This window comes from Zea mays, chromosome 10 (assembly GCF_902167145.1).
Source record: "Zea mays cultivar B73 chromosome 10, Zm-B73-REFERENCE-NAM-5.0, whole genome shotgun sequence".
NCBI classification, from domain to species: domain Eukaryota; kingdom Viridiplantae; phylum Streptophyta; class Magnoliopsida; order Poales; family Poaceae; genus Zea; species Zea mays.
Window position 1 is genome coordinate 103,741,304 of NC_050105.1, and position 19,583 is coordinate 103,760,886.

General features: G+C 43.6%; 1 protein-coding gene across 1 annotated transcript; it reads left to right on the plus strand.

The window, feature by feature from the left end:
• Positions 1 to 501: 501 nt before the first annotated feature.
• On the plus strand, positions 502 to 1,815 carry LOC103641518 (germin-like protein 8-4). The gene is made up of 2 exons (XM_008664859.4): positions 502 to 1,042; positions 1,134 to 1,815. Exons 1-2 carry the CDS (start codon positions 916 to 918, stop codon positions 1,688 to 1,690), a joined length of 684 nt encoding a protein of 227 aa, XP_008663081.2. The 5' UTR covers positions 502 to 915; the 3' UTR covers positions 1,691 to 1,815.
• Positions 1,816 to 19,583: the final 17,768 nt, after the last annotated feature.

A 19,583-nucleotide genomic window follows, 5' to 3' on the forward strand; every position in this document is an offset into this window, starting at 1 on the left:
CGCTCCCGGGAGGGACCCCGTCGGGGAGGAGAGATCCTAGGAGTTGTCTAGGCTCGGGCAGACCGACCTAGACTCCTCTAATCGACGTAGAACCGAGGAGAGGCAGAGAATTTGGGGATTGGAATACTAAACTAGGGCTAAACTAGAACTAGACTAGAACTACTCCTAATTGTGCTGAAAATAAATGCGAGATAGAAGTGGTATTGGTTCGATTGTTGGGGGTTTAATCGGCCGTAGCCCTTCATCTATATAAAGGGGGAGGTCTGGATCCGCTTCAAACTGATTTCCGAGTTAATCCCGCGGTTTTAGGTAACAAATCCCACGAGAAACTAGGAACCCTAACTGACTCTGCGCACGCGCGGACCATCCGCGCCACCACCGCGGACTGTCCGGACCGCGGACCGTTCGGCCTCGGGGTCGGACCGTCCGCACTGCTCTTTTTAGAGCTCAACAGTCTAAGAGATATATAAGTACCACACTAGCTAGAAGAGGTAGCGATTTGGGGAAACACAAAAACCCCCAATGGATGATTTAGTTTTGTATACCACACCAGTCTTATTGCTCGTCGTCGATCCACGAACGTTAGGTGGCACGTCACATGACAATTCGCCAAAAACGTCACAACAATGTCAAGGTGCACACGCTATAGATTAGTTATTAGCTAGTAGATAGAGATATTGATGAACATTGCGGAAGTATTCAATTTGTAGCAGTCAGAGACTATTTCAGTGGCACCATTACTAGTTTCTCACGCACGTCGTACCTGAACGTCTCGACTCGTTCTGTTTATCGCATGCAAGCTAGCTGCATGTATTCAGGTGAGGTCCTTCTGCTGCGCGCGGTGGCTATAAAAGGAGCACATGTACCCCTGCTGGCTAATGCACACCTCAGTCACTCGTCCAGTGCAAACGACAGATGGCCTCCTTGGTCGCCCTCCTTGCGGTGGCCCTTGTTGCGCAGCTGGCCTCGTGGCAGCAGGCCGCCGTCGCCTACGATCCTAGCCCTCTCCAAGACTTCTGCGTTGCTGACAAGAACTCGCCTGGTACGTGTATTCATGGAATCATGGTGCTTAGTTTCAGTGAGATTATCTATCGAGATGCTAAACACATGTCGTCTGTACGACATGCATGTAGTGCGTGTGAATGGGTTTCCTTGCAAGGACCCAATGGCCGTCACCCCGGACGACTTCTTCAACCCGGCCATGATCATCGGCAAGCGCAGGGACACCAACAACAAGGTCGGGTCCAACGTCACCAACGTCAACGTGGAGAGCTTCCCGGGCCTCAACACGCTGGGCATCTCGCTGGCGCGCATCGACTACGCGCCCCTGGGCGTGAACCCGCCCCACATCCACCCGCGCGCCACCGAGCTCCTCACCGTGCTGGAGGGGACCCTCTACCTAGGCTTTGTCACGTCCAACCCCAACCGCCTCTTCTCCAAGGTGGTCAAGAAGGGCGACGTCTTCGTCTTCCCCAAGGCCATGATCCACTTCCAGATGAACCTGGACCACGAGAAGCCCGCCGCCGCTCTGTCGTCGCTCAGCAGCCAGAACCCTGGCGTCATCACCATCGCCAGCGCGGTGTTTGGGTCCAAGCCACCCATCTCGGATGACGTCTTGGCCAAGGCGTTCCAGGTCGAAAAGAAACTCATCGACTGGCTCCAGTCTCAGTTCTGGGATACCAACTATTAGGCTACGCCTACGCGTACATATGTATTCATGAATAAATGGCGGGCATGTGGAGGAGTGATACTATATATTGAGTACCGGAAAACAAGCTAGTGAAATAAATCTGATTACATTACCATCATGCATCACCAATGATTTGAGTAGCTAAGCGCCTGCTTGGAAACTAATGATGTGATTTTTAGGTTAATTAGTGACGTGTGTAAAACATGTCTAAGATTTTGTCTATAATAGAAGAATCTTACGTGTAAAAACATATCACTAATAGAACCACTTCAGTGACGTGTTTTTTATAAATACATGTCACTAACCGAACCACTTCAGTGACATGTACCCCTTTATGGCTAATGAGATTCAAACTCTAGACTTCCACTACACCACCAACTATTTTGTGTCCGTATTACATTTCTATTCCTCACATATATATTATAACAAATCGAATGTAAATTGATTATTTGAGACACTAAATGATTTCAAATGAAAAACTTGTCAACTATAAAATTACATAACTTTTCGAAATCTACAACTTTTATTTTGGTACTTTTATCATTTGAGGTGTTTACAAATTTTGATTTTCAAATTTGAAAACTTCAAACATTTTTTCATATGACAAGATGGTTTTAAATCAAAACATTGTTAACTGCAAAGTTTAATAACATTTTAACACCTACAACTTTCATTTTTGTTGTTTTTTCATCTAAGATCGTTTGAAAAAATCGAATTTTAATTGCACCGTGAAGGTTGAAGCCAGTGACATCTATTCAAAACACGTCGCTAAATAGATATGATGTCTGAAGCCAATGACGTGTTTATATATAGACGTCATTAATATATATATATATATATATATTACTAACATGTATTTAAATACATGCCACTGAACATATTTGGTGTTTGAAGCCAGTGACATGTGTGTATATACATGTCACTAAACAGATCACATTAGAGACACGTAAAATAAAAAATGTGAAGGAAACGGTGACGCCTAAGAGGGGGTGAATTAGGACTTCTAAAACTTTATCTAAAATAGGTCACAAATAAATCCCTAGAGCAAAACCTATGCAAATAAACAATCTAGAATGTGCAAACTAGGTTTTGTCTAAGTGTTGCTATCTCTACCGCAATGGCTAAGTTTCAATCCTAAACAATCTAATTATAAAAACAAGATTAAAACTTAAATGCTTAATATAAATGCGGAAGCTAAAGAACAAGGTAGAGATGCAAACTCTAGTGTATGACGCCGGTATTTTTACCGAGGTATCCGGAACCACGAAAGGTTCCGACTAATCCTCGTTGGTGCCCTTATGCAAAGGGAAACCCACGAGAGGGCCAAGCACCACGGTCGAGTAACTTCGTAGAGAGCCGCGTGCCTTCTCCATGCGCAAGTGGGTGCTCCGCTTCCGGTTCTTCTCGGACACTCCCCGCCGTCTCCACTATCGAGCTTCCGGTCGAAAACGTCGTGGGCCTCATTCCCTCCGGTACACAGTGGCGGCCATGACACAAACTCGGTTGTCACGGTCTCGCAAGACTCTCGTTGAAAGGGAAATAGGCTTACACCTTTTCCTAATTGATTTTGGTGGTTGAATTGCCCAACACAAATAATTGGACTAACTAATTTGCTCTAGATTATGAGTTCTATAGGTGCCAAAGGTTCACATCAAACCAATAAAAAGACCGAAAAAGGATTCAAATATAGAGAGCAAAAGTCAGCCAAAGTGTCCCCTGGTCTGGCGCACCGGACTGTCCGGTGTGCCATCGGACAGTGTCCGGTGCACCAGGGACTCCAACTCCGAACTGCTCACCTTCGGGAATTCTGTAAGCCACTCCGCTATAATTCACCGGACTGTCCGGTGTAGCACCGGACAATGTCCGGTGGCGCACCGGACTGTCCGGTGTGCCAGCGGAGCAACGACTACTTCAGCGCCAACGGTCACCTGCAACTGCATTCAATGTGCTACAGTGCGCGTAGAAGTCAGGCACGCGCCAGAAGGCGCACCGGACAGTCTACAGGACCTGTCCGGTGCACCACCGGACTGTCCTGTGGCCCAGAAGTTAGAAGCTCCAACGGTTGGAATCCAACGGCCAGGTGACGTGGCAGGCACACCGGACAGTGTCCGGTGGCACACCGGACTGTCTGGTGCGCAATGCGACAGCAACCTTCACCAAACGGCTAGTTTGGTGGTTGGGGCTATAAATACCACAACCACCCACCATTCATTGTATCCAAGTTTTCAGACTTCCTACACCTTACAAGAGCTATAGCATTCAATACAAGACACACCAAAGAGATCAAATCCTCTCCCAAGTCCAAAGATCATTCCCAATCAATTAATGACTAGTGAGAGAGTGACTTGTGTTCATTTGAGCTCTTGCGCTTGGATTGCTTCTTTTTCTCATTCTTTCTTGTGATCAACTCAATTGTAACCGAGGCAAGAGACACCAATTGTGTGGTGGTCCTTGCGGGGACTTTGTGTCCCGTTTGATTGAGAAGAGAAGCTCACTCGGTCTAAGTGACCATTTGAGAGAGGGAAAGGGTTGAAAGAGACCCGGTCTTTGTGACCACCTCAACGGGGAGTAGGTTTCTAAGAACCGAACCTCGGTAAAACAAATCCTTGTCTCACTCTTTATTTGCTTGCGATTTGTTTTTCACCTTCTCTCTCTCGGACTCATTCATATTTCTAACGCTAACCCGGCTTGTAGTTGTGCTTAAGTTTATAAATTTCAGATTCGCCCTATTCACCCCCCTCTAGGCGACTTTCAATTGGTATCAAAGCCCGGTGCTTCATTAGAGCTTAACCGCTCGAAATGATGTCGGGAGATCACGCCAAGAAGATGGTGATCAGCGGTGAGAAGACCGCTGCAAGCCACGGGAAGGCTCCATCAAGAGAGTCCGCCAACAACAAGAAGGATGGATCCCCTTCACGCATTCGATCGCACAAGAGTGGCGAAAAGAAGAAAATGAAGAAAGTGGTCCACTACGTGAACGACTCTTCCTCGCCCTCTACATCCGGATCCGACGCCGCGTCCGTCACTTCTAAGCGCCAAGAGCGTAAGAAGTATAGTAAGACCCCCCTACGCTATCCTAAGCATACTCCATTACTTTCCGTCCCATTAGGCAAACCATCGATGTTTGACGGTGAAGACTATTCTAGGTGGAGTGATATGATGAGATATCACCTAACCTCACTCCACAAAAGCATATGGGATGTTGTTGAGTTTGGTGTACAGGTACCATCCGTAGGGGATGAAGATTATGATGAGGACGAGGTGGCCCAAATTGTGCACTTCAACTCCCAAGCCACCACTATACTCCTCACCTCTCTAAGTCGAGAGGAGTATAACAAGGTGCAAGGATTGAAGAGCACCAAGGAGATTTGGGACGTGCTCAAGACCGCGCACGAAGGAGACGAGGTGACAAAAATCACCAAGCGAGAGACGATCGAGGGAGAGCTCGGTCGCTTCAGGCTTCGCCATGGGGAGGAGCCACAAGAGATGTACAACCGGCTCAAGACCTTGGTGAACCAAGTGCGCAACCTCGGGAGCACCAAATGGGATGACCATGAAATGGTCAAGGTTATTCTTAGATCACTCGTTTTTCTTAACCCTACGCAAGTTCAATTAATATGTGGTGATCCTAGATACACACTAATGTCTCCCGAGGAAGTAATAGGAAAATTTGTGAGCTTTGAGTTGATGATCAAAGGCTCAAAGAAAATCATCGAGCAAGATACCTCCTCCATGCCCGAAGCACAATCGGTCGCATTCAAGGTGACGGAGGAGAAGAAGGAAGAGTCTACATCAAGTAGACTCCCCATTGATGCCTCCAAGCTCGACAACGAGGAGATGGCGCTCATCATCAAGAGCTTCCGCCAAATCCTCAAGCAAAGGAGGGGGGAGGACTACAAATCCCGCTCCAAGAAAGTGTGCTACAAGTGTGGTAAGCCCGGTCACTTTATTGCAAAATGTCCATTATCAAGTGACAGTGACAGAGATAACGACAAGAAGGGCAAGAGAAGAGAAAAGAAGAGGTATCACAAGAAGAAGGGTGGCGATGCCCATGTGTGCCGCGAGTGGAACTCTGACGAGAGCTCCACCGACTCCTCCTCCGACGAGGACGCCGCCAACATCGCCGTCACCAAAGGACTCCTCTTCCCCAACGTCGGCCACAAGTGCCTCATGGCAAAGGACGGCAAAAGTAAGAAGGTAAAATCAAGATCCTCCACTAAATATGCATCCTCTAGTGATGAAGATAATTCTAGTGATGAGGAGGATAATTTGCGCACCCTTTTGCCAACCTAAACATGCAACAAAAGGAAAAATTAAATGAATTAATTAGTGCTATTCATGAGAAGGATGAACTCTTGGACACCCAAGAGGACTTCCTAATTAAGGAAAATAAGAAGCATGTTAAGGTTAAGAATGCTTATGCTCTAGAGGTAGAAAAATATGAAAAATTATCTAGTGAGCTAAGCACGTGCCATGATATTATTACCAACCTTAGAAATGAGAATGCTAGATTAATCGCTAAGGTTGATTAAAATATTTGTGATGATTCAATTTCCAATCTTAGAGATGATAATGTTAGTTTACTTGCTAAGATTGAAGAATTGAATGTCTCTCTTGGTAGCCTTAGAAATGAGAATGAAAAATTAATTGCTAAGGCTAAAGACTTAGATGTTTGCAATGTTACCATTTCCAATCTTAGAAGTGAAAATGACATTTTACATACTAAGATTATTGAACTAAAATCTTGCAAACCCTCTACATCTACCGTTGAGCATGTTTCCATTTGCACTAGATGTAGAGACATTAATGTTGATGCTATTCATGATCACCTAGCTTTAATTAAGAAACAAAATGATCACATAGCTCAGCTTAATGCCAAAATTAATGAGCATGACTTAGAAAATGAAAAATTTAAATTTGCTAGAAGCATGCTCTATAGTGGGAGACGCCCTGGCATCAAGGATGGCATTGGCTTCCAAAAGGGAGACAATGCCAAACTTAATGCCCCTCCTAAAAGATTATCTAACTTTGTTAAGGGCAAGGCTCCCATGCCTCAGGATAACGAGGGTTACATTTTGTATCCTGCCGGTTATCCCGAGCACAAAATTAGGAGAATTCACTCTAGGAAGTCTCACACTGGACCTAATCATGCTTTTATGTATAAGAGTGAGACATCTAGTTCTAGGAAATCCACTCATGCTAAATTGTCTAAGAAGAAAACTCCTAATGCATCAAATGAACCTAGCATTTCATTTAAGACTTTTGATGCATCCTATGTTTTAACTAACAAATCCGGCAAAGTAGTTGCCAAGTATGTTGGGGGCAAGCACAAGGGGTCAAAGACTTGTGTTTGGGTACCCAAAGTTCTTGTATCTAATGTCAAAGGACCCAAAACCATTTGGGTACCTAAAATCAAGAACTAAATTTGTTTTGTAGGTTTATGCATCCGGGGGCTCAAGTTGGATCATCGATAGCGGGTGCACAAACCACATGACAGGGGAGAAAAGGATGTTCTCCTCCTACGAGAAAAACCAAGATCCTCAAAGAGCTATCACATTCGGGGATGGAAATCAAGGGTTGGTCAAAGGCTTGGGTAAAATTGCTATATCACCTGACCACTTGCTTTCAGTTTCGCAATTGTGTAAAATGGGCTACAACTGTCTTTTTACGGATATAGGTGTTACTGTCTTTAGAAGAAGTGATGATTCAATAGCATTTAAGGGAGTGTTAGAGGGTCAGCTATACTTAGTAGATTTTGATAGAGCTGAACTCGACACTTGCTTAATTGCTAAGACTAACATGGGCTGGCTCTGGCATCACCGACTAGCACATGTTGGAATGAAGAATCTTCACAAGCTTCTAAAGGGAGAACACATTTTGGGACTAACAAATGTTCATTTTGAGAAAGACAGGATTTGTAGCGCATGTCAGGCAGGGAAGCAAGTTGGTGTTCATCATCCACACAAGAACATCATGACGACTGACAGGCCACTCGAGCTCCTACACATGGACCTATTCGGCCCGATAGCTTACATAAGCATCGGCGGGAGTAAGTACTGTCTAGTTATTGTGGATGACTATTCTCGCTTCACTTGGGTGTTCTTTTTGCAGGAAAAATCTCATACCCAAGAAATCTTGAAAGGATTCTTGAGACGAGCTCAAAATGAGTTTGGCTTGAGGATCAAAAAGATAAGAAGCGACAATGGGACGGAGTTCAAGAACTCACAAATCAAAGGCTTCCTTGAGGAGGAGGGCATCAAGCATGAGTTCTCTTCTCCCTACACGCCACAACAAAGTGGTGTAGTGGAGAGGAAGAATCGAACTCTATTGGACATGGCAAGGACCATGCTTGATGAATACAAGACTTCGGATCGGTTTTGGGCGGAGGCGGTCAACATCGCGTGCTACGCCATCAACCGGTTGTATCTACACCGAATCCTCAAGAAGACATCGTATGAACTCCTAACCGGTAAAAAGCCCAATGTTTCATATTTTAGAGTCTTTGGTAGCAAATGCTTAGAAAATCCAAATTTGCTCCTAAGGCTGTAGAAGGCTTTTTACTAGGATATGATTCAAACACAAGGGCATATAGAGTCTTTAACAAGTCCTCTGGACTAGTTGAAGTTTCTTGTGACATTGTGTTTGACGAGACTAACGGCTCTCAAGTAGAGCAAGTTGATCTTGATGAGCTAGATGATGAAGAGGCTTCGTGTGTCGCGCTAAGGAACATGTCCATTGGAGATGTGTGTCCTAAGGAATCCGAAGAGCCTCCAAATGCACAAGATCAACCATCTTCCTCCATGCAAGCATCTCCACCAACTCAAGATGGGGATGAGGCTCAAAATGATGAAGGAGAAGATCAAGAAGTTGAGCCACCTCAAGAGGAGAGCAATGATCAAGGGGGAGATGCCCATGATCAAGATGAGGAAGATGAACAAGTTCCAAGACCGCCACACCCAAGAGTCCACCAAGCAATCCAACGAGATCACCCCGTGAACACCATCCTCGGCGATATTCAAAAGGGGGTAACTACTAGATCTCGTGTTGCTCATTTTTGTGAACAATACTCTTTTGTTTCCTCTATTGAGCCACACAAGGGTAGAGGAAGCACTTCAAGATTCAGATTGGGTGGTGGCAATGCAAGAGGAGCTCAACAACTTCACTAGGAACGAGGTATGGCATTTAGTTCCACGTCCTAACCAAAATGTTGTAGGAACCAAGTGGGTTTTCCGCAACAAGCAAGACAAGCATGGTGTGGTGACAAGGAACAAAGCCCGACTTGTGGCCAAGGGATATTCACAAGTCGAAGGTTTGGATTTCGGTGAAACCTATGCACCCGTAGCTAGGCTAGAATCAATTCATATATTACTTGCCTATGCTACTTACCATGGCTTTAAGCTTTATCAAATGGACGTGAAAAGTGCCTTCCTCAATGGACCAATCAAGGAGGAGGTCTATGTTGAGCAACCTCCTGGCTTTGAAGATAGTGAGTACCCTAACTATGTATATAAACTCTCTAAGGCGCTTTATGGGCTCAAGCAAGCCCCAAGAGCATGGTATGAATGCCTAAGAGATTTCCTTATCACTAATGGCTTCAAAGTCGGAAAGGCCGATCCAACACTCTTTACCAAAACACTTGAAAATGATTTGTTTGTATGCCAAATTTATGTTGATAATATCATATTTGGGTCTACTAACGGATCTACATGTGAATAGTTTAGTAGGATCATGACACAGAAATTCGAGATGTCTATGATGGGGGAGTTGAAGTACTTCTTGGGATTTCAAGTGAAGCAACTCCACGAGGGCACCTTCATTAGCCAAACGAAATATATTCAAGACATTCTAAACAAGTTTGGGATGAAGGATGCCAAGCCCATCAAGACACCCATGGGAACCAATGGGCATCTCGACCTCGACACGGGAGGTAAATCCGTAGATCAAAAGGTATACCGGTCGATGATGGGTTCTTTACTCTACTTATGTGCATCTCGACCGGACATTATGCTTTCCGTATGCATGTGTGCAAGATTTCAAGCTGATCCTAAGGAAGCTCACCTTAGGACCGTAAAACAAATCTTGAGATATTTAGTTTATACTCCTAAGTTTGGCCTTTGGTACCCTAGGGGATCCACATTTGATTTAATTGGTTATTCGGATGCCGATTGGGCAGGGTGTAAAATTAATAGAAAGAGCACATCGGGGACTTGCCAGTTCTTGGGAAGATCTCTGGTGTCTTGGGCTTCAAAGAAGCAAAATTCTATAGCTCTTTCTACCGTCGAAGCCGAGTATATTGCCGCAGACCATTGTTGCGCGCAATTGCTTTGGATGAGGCAAACCCTTAGGGACTATGGTTACAAATTAACCAAAGTCCATCTTCTATGTGATAATGAGAGTGCAATCCGCATGGCGGATAATCCCGTTGAGCATAGCCGCACTAAGCACATAGCCATTCGGTATCATTTCTTAAGGGATCACCAATAAAAGGGGGATATCGAGATTGCATATATTAACACGAAAGAACAATTAGCCGATATCTTTACCAAGCCATTAGATGAACAAACATTTACCAAACTTAGGCATGAGCTAAATATTCTTGATTCTAGGAATTTCTTTTGATGATTTTGCACACATAGCTCATAAATATACCTTTGATCATATCCTTTTTATGTGTGCTATGACTAATGTGTTTTCAAGTGTATTTCAAACTAAGTCATAGATTGAAAAGAAATTGGAGTCTTCGGTGAAGACAAAGGCTTCCACTCCACTCCATCAAATTACTCATTCTTAGCCGTCGCTCCACACCGCTCTCCAATTTGGTATAATCTTCACTCATATGTTATTCACCATAGGGAGAATTCAAAAGGGCTTATATTTCACTCTAGTATCCGTTTTTGGCGATTCATGCCAAAGGGGGAGAAAATATTAGCCCAAAGCAAAAGGACCGCACCACCACCAATTTTCAAAAATTTGAGTTAAGAAAAGATTCTTCAATTGGTGATTTTTCAATCGGTATCTTATTTTTGATAGAATTTCAAATTGGTACAACCTCTTCAAAACTAATATCTAAAACTCTCTTGAACACTAAGAGGAGGATTTGATTGAGGGGGAGTTTTGTTTAGTCAAAGGAAAAAGCATTTGAAACAGGGGGAGAAAATTTCAAATCTTGAAAATGCTTCTCAAAATCTTACTCATTTACCTTTGACTATTTGCAAAAGGACTTTGAAAAGAATTTGCAAAAACAAAACATGTGGTGCAAGCGTGGTCCAAAATGTTAAAAATAAAGAAATCAATCCATGCGCATCTTATGAGAATTTATTGGTTCAATTCTTAGTATCCTTTGCACTTACATTATGCAAACCAGTTCAATTATGCACTTCTATATTTGCTTTGGTTTGTGTTGGCATCAATCACCAAAAAGGGGGAGATTGAAAGGGAAATAGGCTTACACCTTTTCCTAATTGATTTTGGTGGTTGAATTGCCCAACACAAATAATTGGACTAACTAGTTTGCTCTAGATTATGAGTTCTACAGGTGCCAAAGGTTCACATCAAACCAATAAAAAGACCGAAAAAGGATTCAAATATAGAGAGCAAAAGTCAGCCGAATTGTCCCCTGGTCTGGCGCACCGGACAGTGTCCGGTGCACCACCGGACAGTGTCCGATGCACCAGGGATTCCAACTTCGAACTGCTCACCTTCGGGAATTCTGGAAGCCACTCCGCTATAATTCACCGGACTGTCCGGTGTAGCACCGGACAATGTCCGGTGGCGCACCGGACTGTCCGGTGTGCCAGCGGAGCAACGGCTACTTCAGCGCCAACAGTCACCTGCAACTGCATTCAATGTGCTACAGTGCGCGCAGAAGTCAGGCACGCGCCAGAAGGCGCACTGGACAGTCTACAGGACCTGTCCGGTGCACCACCGGACTGTTCGGTGGCCCAGAAGATAGAAGCTCCAACGGTCGGAATCCAACGGCCAGGTGACGTGGCAGGCGCACCGGACAGTGTTCGGTGGCACACCGGACTGTCCGGTGCGCCATGCGACAGCAGCCTTCACCAAACGACTAGTTTGGTGGTTGGGGCTATAAATACCCCAACCACCCACGATTCATTGTATCCAAGTTTTCAGACTTCCTACACCTTACAAGAGCTATATCATTCAATACAAGACACACCAAAGAGATCAAATCCTCTCCCAAGTCCAAAGATCATTCCCAATCAATTAGTGACTAGTGAGAGAGTGACTTGTGTTCATTTGAGCTCTTGCGCTTGGATTGCTTCTTTTTCTCATTCTTTCTTGTGATCAACTCAATTGTAACGGAGGCAAGAGACACCAATTGTGTGGTGGTCCTTGCGGGGACTTTGTGTCCCATTTGATTGAGAAGAGAAGCTCACTCGGTCTAAGTGACCGTTTGAGAGAGGGAAAGGGTTGAAAGAGACCCGGTCTTTGTAACCACCTCAACGGGGAGTAGGTTTGCAAGAACCGAACCTCGGTAAAACAAATCCTTGTGTCTCACTCTTTATTTGCTTGCGATTTGTTTTTCACCCTCTCTCTCTCTCTCTCGGACTCATTCATATTTCTAACACTAACCCGGCTTGTAGTTGTGCTTAAGTTTATAAATTTCAGATTTGCCCTATTCACCCCCCCTCTAGGCGACTTTCACTCGCCCCACTCGGTACAATTACAACGTCTAGCGCAAGAGCCGAGGGATTTTGTGGTTTTTCTAAACTCACTCAACTAATTAGGATTCACCTAGAGCAAGTGTTAAAGTGGTCTAACTAACCTAAGCACTTCGCAAAGCACCTACGCTAATCACCGAGTGATTCTATAAAGCACTTGGGTGTATGAGCACTTGGAAATGTCTACAATATGCCTTGGTATTTTACTTGGGCTCCCACACCTTCAAATGGCCGGTTGGGGTGGTATTTATAGGCCCTAACACAATTCTAGCCGTTGGAGAAAGCTGCTGCTCTCTGCGGCACACCAGACAGTCTGGTGGAGGCTTTGGATACTCCGGTGCCCTTGTCCGGTGTGCCTAGCCATTGGATCTGGCATCGCAGGTGACCGTTGGCGCTACAGGCTTTCACACCAGACAGTCCGGTGGCTTCTCTCCACCAGTGCCACCAGGAACTAGGCGTTGGGCTATAGTTCCCTGGTGCACCGGACAGTCTGGCGTGTGGCACCGGATAGTCCAGTGTCCTATATCGGACAGTCCGCCAGTGGCAACACATTTCTTCGTTTCTTGGACTTTGCTTGAGACTTGTTGATCTTCACTTGTGGTCTTCATAATGTCTTCATTTGAGGCGTTGCTTTTCTCAATGCCTTAGTCCAAGTCACTTTAGCATCATGTGGACTACAATTGTAAACACTTGCAAACACATTAGTCCACAGGTTATGTTGATCATCAAATGCCAAAACATTTTGAGCCAAATGGCCCGAGGTCCATTTTCCTTACAAAATGTCACTTAGTTATTACTAGATTTTGCTAGTGACCCATTTTAAAATAGATGTCACATGTGTACAGTCCTTTGTTGGGCACTAACACGTTGTCAAGTGGACCCAAGCACTCAGAGACGGTGGATGAGAGCTCAGGTGCAAGACAAGACAACCGACAGTGAATTGCGGCTTCTTGTCATGTGTGCCTACCCCTAGTCAACGGTCACACTCTTACAACACGAACTGTACAACTATTAGGCTACGCCTACGCGTACATATGTATTTATGAATAAATGGCCGACATGTGGAGGAGTGATACTATATATTGAGTACTGGAAAACAAGCTAGTGAAACAAATCTGATTACATTACCACCATGCATATTAGCTAAGCGCCTGCTTGGAAACTAATTAATGATGTGATTTTTAGGTTAATTGATGGCGCATGTAAAACATATCTCAGATTTTGTCTCTAATTGAAGAATCTTACGCGTAAAAACACATCACTAATAGAACCACTTCAGTGACATGTTTTTATAAATACATGTCATAAACCGAACATGTATTTATATATATGTGTTCGGTTAGCTCTCAATACATGTGGATTGAGTGGGATTGGATGGGTTTAAATCCCAAGCAAGTCAAATTATTTCTTATTTTTTTCCAATCTCATCCAATCCATGCGTAATGGGAATAACCGAACAAGGCCTTAGTGACATGTTTTTATAAATACATGTCACTAACTAAACCAACACGTTTTACAAATGCGTGTCACTAACAGAACTAACCAGACAAAAAAATAATGCCTACTAAACAACCCCTTTGTTGCTCATGAGATTCAAACTCAGAACCTCCACCTAAGACACGAACCTATCTACCATACCACTGCACCTACAACACTTTTGTGTTTGTATTACATTTTCATTCCCCGCATATTATAACAGATTGAACATAAATTAATTATTTGAGACACTAAATAATTTCAAATGAAAAACTTGTCAACTATAAAGTTGCATAACTTTTTGAGATCTACAACTTTTATTTTGATACTTTCATCATTCAAGGTCGTTTACAAAATTTGATTTTCAAGTTTGAAAACTTCAAACATATTTTTCTATGACAAGATTTTCAAATCAAAACATTGTTAACTACAAAGTTTCATAACATTTTAAGACCTAAAACTTTCATTTTTGCTGTTTTTCACATGAGATCGTTTGAAAAAATAATCAGATTTTAACTACGCCGCGAAGGTTGAAGCCAGTGACATGTTTATATATACATGTCACTAATGTATATGTATTAGTGACACGTATTCAAAAACATGTCACCAAATAGATAATACGTCTGAAGCCACTGACATGTTTACATATAGACGCCACTAATATATATGTATTAGTGATGTGTATTTAAATACATGTCACTGAACATATTTCATGTTTGAAGCCAGTGATGTATGTGTATATATACATGTCACTAAATAGATAACTATAGAGACACATAAAATAAAAAATGTCACTAAGTTATTACCAGATTTTGCTAGTGACGTGTTTTAAAATAGATGTCACATGTGTATAGTCGTTTGTTGGGCATTGACACAATGTCAAGTGGACCCAAACACTCATAAACGGTGGACAAGAGCTCAGGCGCAAGACAAGACAAACGACAGGGAACTATAGCTTCTTGTTATGTGTTCTTGCCCCGGTCAATGGTCACACTCTCTTAAAACATGATTGTACAACGGGGTAGTTACAGTACCGCAGCCCCCACTGGTTGCACGCACGCACCACTAGACCCAATAATAACATTGACAGATAGGCCCCGCTTGGTGTCACTACAGACCCACAACTATAACAAGCACATCCTCCGCCCTCGCAGCCATCACCTGGAGGAGCCTTCACGCCCTCCTGTTTATCCTCGTATTAGTGGTGTCTCGGCCAAGGCTTCTCGCTTCTGGGCATCCCGCTCGTGATGGTCGAGGATTCCCATGCCTTCGTCTCCAATGGTCGATGGCCGATGTCGACGAAGTTGTTATAATGCGAAGTCTCTGGTTGCCTGTAGCATTAGTCAAGACGATTGGTGATGACTTCGCCTTTCTGACCGAGGGTCAGGTCGGCCTTCGGCCGAACTGTAACACCCAAAAATTATGATTATTGAGTTCCAGATAGGAGACACACCCACCATCAGTAGTCTTAGGGCCCTTATCCTTGTCTATTTGGGTCTTTGGTCCTGCCATTGTTAGTGCAAAACAAAGACAAAAGGCAACGAACAAACAAACAGTGTGAACCCTACAACTACTCTTAGGGTGGTGGTGGAACACGAGTTATGAAAGTGTCTTACCCTACTCTTACAGGGTTCTTACCAGCACTGCAGGTGGCAAACGGTGGTCGGTGTGACTGCCCAAAGAGCGTGGGTGTGATTGCAAATGAGTACATGTTCTGCTCGAAAGAAAGGTGGAGCTTTGGGAAGGTTCACTAAATATATTGTGGCACACAAGTCAGTAACAGATAGCAATGTTGAATAAATGTTCCAAGTACTCGCCCTAGTTGTTGGCCTAGAGAATGTATTAGCTCAGTTGGAGGAAGACACAAAGGAGGTGACAAGGATCTAGGAACAATAAGGGAACAAGATGGAAATAAGATGAATCATAGAGGTGCACAGATCAATGGTGTTCCTGCTTATGTGCACTCTTTTTTCTTTCTTCCTATTTTTTCTTTGTTTTGTGTGGTTTTTTTGTGCACTTGCCGTTTATATTCTTTTTTTTCCACAAAAGTGCCACAAAAACAAGATACAACTCAAGAGTATCAAAAAAATCTTGTCTGTCTGTTACAGATTTTCTGCTCTAATTTTAGCAGACTATTTGACAATTATAGCGACCTCAAATGCAAAAACTCACAACACGAAAGTTGTAGATCTCATTGTTCTCTTTCTCTAAAATATATGATCACCTGTTTTGGATAACAGAAGTGGGAGATAATGACCCCAAAAACAGACTGGTCCGAAATTTCAGGATCCCAAACATATTTAATTTCAATACAAATAACTCCTTGATAGTGACGTTTTCTGGAAAACTCGTAAATACAAAAGTTGTAGATAATTTTCTAAGCTTTATAGAAAGTACAAGAACACTAAATCCCAAGTTCATATGCGAGATTTATACTCAAAATACCATAATGTACAAAAACTAATCAGATAAGGACGTGATGATGAGATAAAATAGAATCGGTTTTGTAGATGGGATCTATTTTGGAGATCGGTTTTGTAGGATGGAAGCAAATCGAGAGGATCAAACTAAACCAAAACAAATATAAACCAGCAACAAAACGTTGACCTAGGACACAAGCTCAATACAACGGAATCTGAAACTAAATTGTGCAAAAGCTAAGGCAAAGGTCGTAGGTCAACAGAGTTTGTAGGTCAACACTGATGTTTTTTGGCTTTTTGTGGGTTATGGGACAAACAAAACAAATCAAAAGGTAGGATTATACCTCATGGGCAACCTGAACCTCTGATACCACTTGATAGAGGGGAATGCCCGATCTTCCGTGAGGTGCGATAACTTGATTGGTGGAGATCTCGACGCTGATGATCCAAGGCTCCGAGCGAACGGCTCCTCGCAATCATTACACCACTTGTTGGGGACTTGTTCTCAAATGCTATGAGTTAAGAACAAGGCAACATAGATGTTAATGGTTAAAGGCCTTCGTCCTCCGAAGCATTATCTCCCTTAGGATATAATGATCTTCAGATGAAGGTCATGAAGGGCATACCTTCATCATCTCAATATGCAAAGGAAAGCAGGAGTACGAGTTACATATAAAGAATATGAATAATCATCTTAAATCATCAGATTATTTATATTCTTATTGATTAACCATGAATAAACATTAAAGATATTAAATTACATTTGTACCTTCGGCTTGACAGAAGGTAGGAATCCAAGTATGACGTGCGAGTGAATACAAGCCAGCGTCAACAGTACGGTGCTGATGTTCATCTATTTATAAGCACAGGACGCAGCCTGTGTAAAATTACATCCATGCCCTTGACATTTACTATTGACTAAGGGGTAATCTATCGAGGACTAGACAGCCTTTTCCCCTTTAACTCGGTTTCATTTTCCACCGCTAAGCTGAAGCTTCTCCATACATAGCTTCGGAACTGGTTCATCCTTCTCCCAGACCGTGCCTTTCATATCGTGTACAACTTCATCCCAAGGCCGAAGGTCCCTGTGAGTATATTATACTTGGAAAACATGTTAGTCGTGTTTTTGAGGACCTTCGGAAGATGAAGGCCCCCAATAGTAGCCCCTCGCAGTATTAATTTGTTCTTGTGACAACGAATTCAGAAGGTGATGTGAACAAAGGCCTTAAGCCGAAGGTCCGAAAAAACACCTTCTCTTCGCTAGAATAGTGAAAGTCAATGACAAATGGGGCCCGTCGATTTGCAATGCACTAGGCATATAAATAGAAGCCCACAGCGGCGGCATTTGATGCGCCATTTCTGTTGCTTGCGTTATTTTCTCAGTTTTTAACTCTTGCTTATCAGTTCTCGCCTGATTTTTGAGCTTTGTCTTAAAGACAAGTGTTTGTTCCATGTCTAAAGAGAAGAAGATGTCTGAGGAGAAGAAGATATCCGAGGAGGAGAAGATGTATGAGGAGAAGAAGGTTGCAGACCCTTTTATCGCTGGGTTTTACGAATCGATGGCAAAAATGAATACAGAGAAGATTACCAAGGAGATGATGGAGGATTTATCTGAAGATTCTGATGACAGTGATGATTTTGATGTGGAAAGTGGAGATGAAGATTCCAAAGATCGCCCCTGGCGGCCAAGCCATACTATCTTCGGAAAGTCAACCATTAAGCAAAGTCATGTTGACGCTATGAGGGGAAGATACTTTTGTGACATGTCTATTGTGAGGGTTGGAAGAGACAGTACCGCCCCTGCTCCTGAAGAAAATGAGGTGGTTATTTACAAAAGCTTTTTGAAGGCGGGTCTTCGGTTACCATTAAGCAGATTTTTGGTTGAAGTGCTAAAGATATTTCAGATCATTCTTCATCAACTTACTCCCGAAGCTATAATTAGAATGGGCTTGTTTGTTTGGGCTGTAAGAAGCCAAGGGCTGGAACCGAGCGCGAAGTGTTTTTGCAGTATGCATGAGCTTTTGTACGAGACGAAGGCCACCGACAAAGAGCAGTATCACAACAACTTCGGTTGTTACGGATTCATTGCTCGTTGTAATGCAAGCTACCCGGTTCCAACATACCGGAAAAGATGGCCCAGGGCCTGGATGGAGGAATGTTTTATGTTAAAAATAATTTGATTGAGAGGGAATATATTAAGGAAATTATCCAGCGCCCCATATGGTCTCGCTTTGGCCTTCGAAGGTCGAAGGTGTCTATTGAAAGTGATGTCGAAGCGTGTCAGAAGGCTTTTAGCAATGTCTGTGCTTTCATTGGCACAAGAGATATAATTCAATAGCACATAGCCTATAGGGTGTGGCCACTTGTGGATAGCTGGGAGATGCTGAAGGAGACTACTGCTGAATCCAGCGAAGGTGGATTAGTTTGATTGAAATATACCTTCAGATACAGAGAGAAGTTCGACGAACCAAATGATGGCTGGTTGAAATGCATTGAGGCTACTAGCAACGAATTGCTTGGGACATATACCAGGGACAAAGATGATGCCTTGTCCTCAGCCTTTGGGGGTCGGGGCAAGAAAAGATTGAACAGGGTTTTTGATGCAATTGGCTTCATATATCCTGATTACTGCTACCCCTTGAGAAGGCAAGGAAAAAAGAGGAAAAATGCCGCTTCGGCCACCACTGCTGTGCCGAAGGGCAAGAAAATAAAGGTTTTGACCCACCGGCCTCAATATATTGAAACGACCGTAGTGCCTGAATTTGGTGAAGGGACCTTCTCCGCTGCCGAAGTAAAACAAGCTGCTCCCGCTGAGGCTGAAGCCAAAGGATTGACTGCAGTGCCGAAGGTGCCTATAGTCGGGTTAGCCTAGGCCAAAGATGGCGTGGCTAAAGAGCTAGAATTGGAAAAAACAGTGCTGCTGCCAAAAATTCTTAGTCCATCGGTAGGGGCAGAATTGCCGAAGGTGACAAAGGCTTCCGCCACAACTGCCAAGAGAAGGAGAATGGCCAACGTGCTAGACGCTGTCATAGACACCACAAAAGCATTAACTCCTGCTCCCTCGAAGAATGTTGCCGAAGCTGCTACGGCCGAGGCTGCACCTTCAGTGTCTGTTGAGGTGAAGCCCGGTGCAACTGAGGAAGGGGCTGAACAAGAATCTCCAGGGTTTGGCATAACTACGAAGAAAGAGATAGCCGAAGAAGCTAAATTTTCTGGTCCCGAAGCTATGTCTGAGAATCTTGATTTTATTATACGTCATGCTTCAGGAAAGAGATTACCTGAAGGAGAGATTGCAGAGGCCAATCCTTATGCCCA

Bases quoted from the DNA above. Each gene is read 5' to 3' on its own strand.
- LOC103641518 (XM_008664859.4), top strand. From the start codon at position 916: ATGGCCTCCTTGGTCGCCCTCCTTGCGGTGGCCCTTGTTGCGCAGCTG. The intron at 1,043-1,133 runs GTACGTGTATTC...ACATGCATGTAG, and splicing joins TGCTGACAAGAACTCGCCTG to TGCGTGTGAATGGGTTTCCT.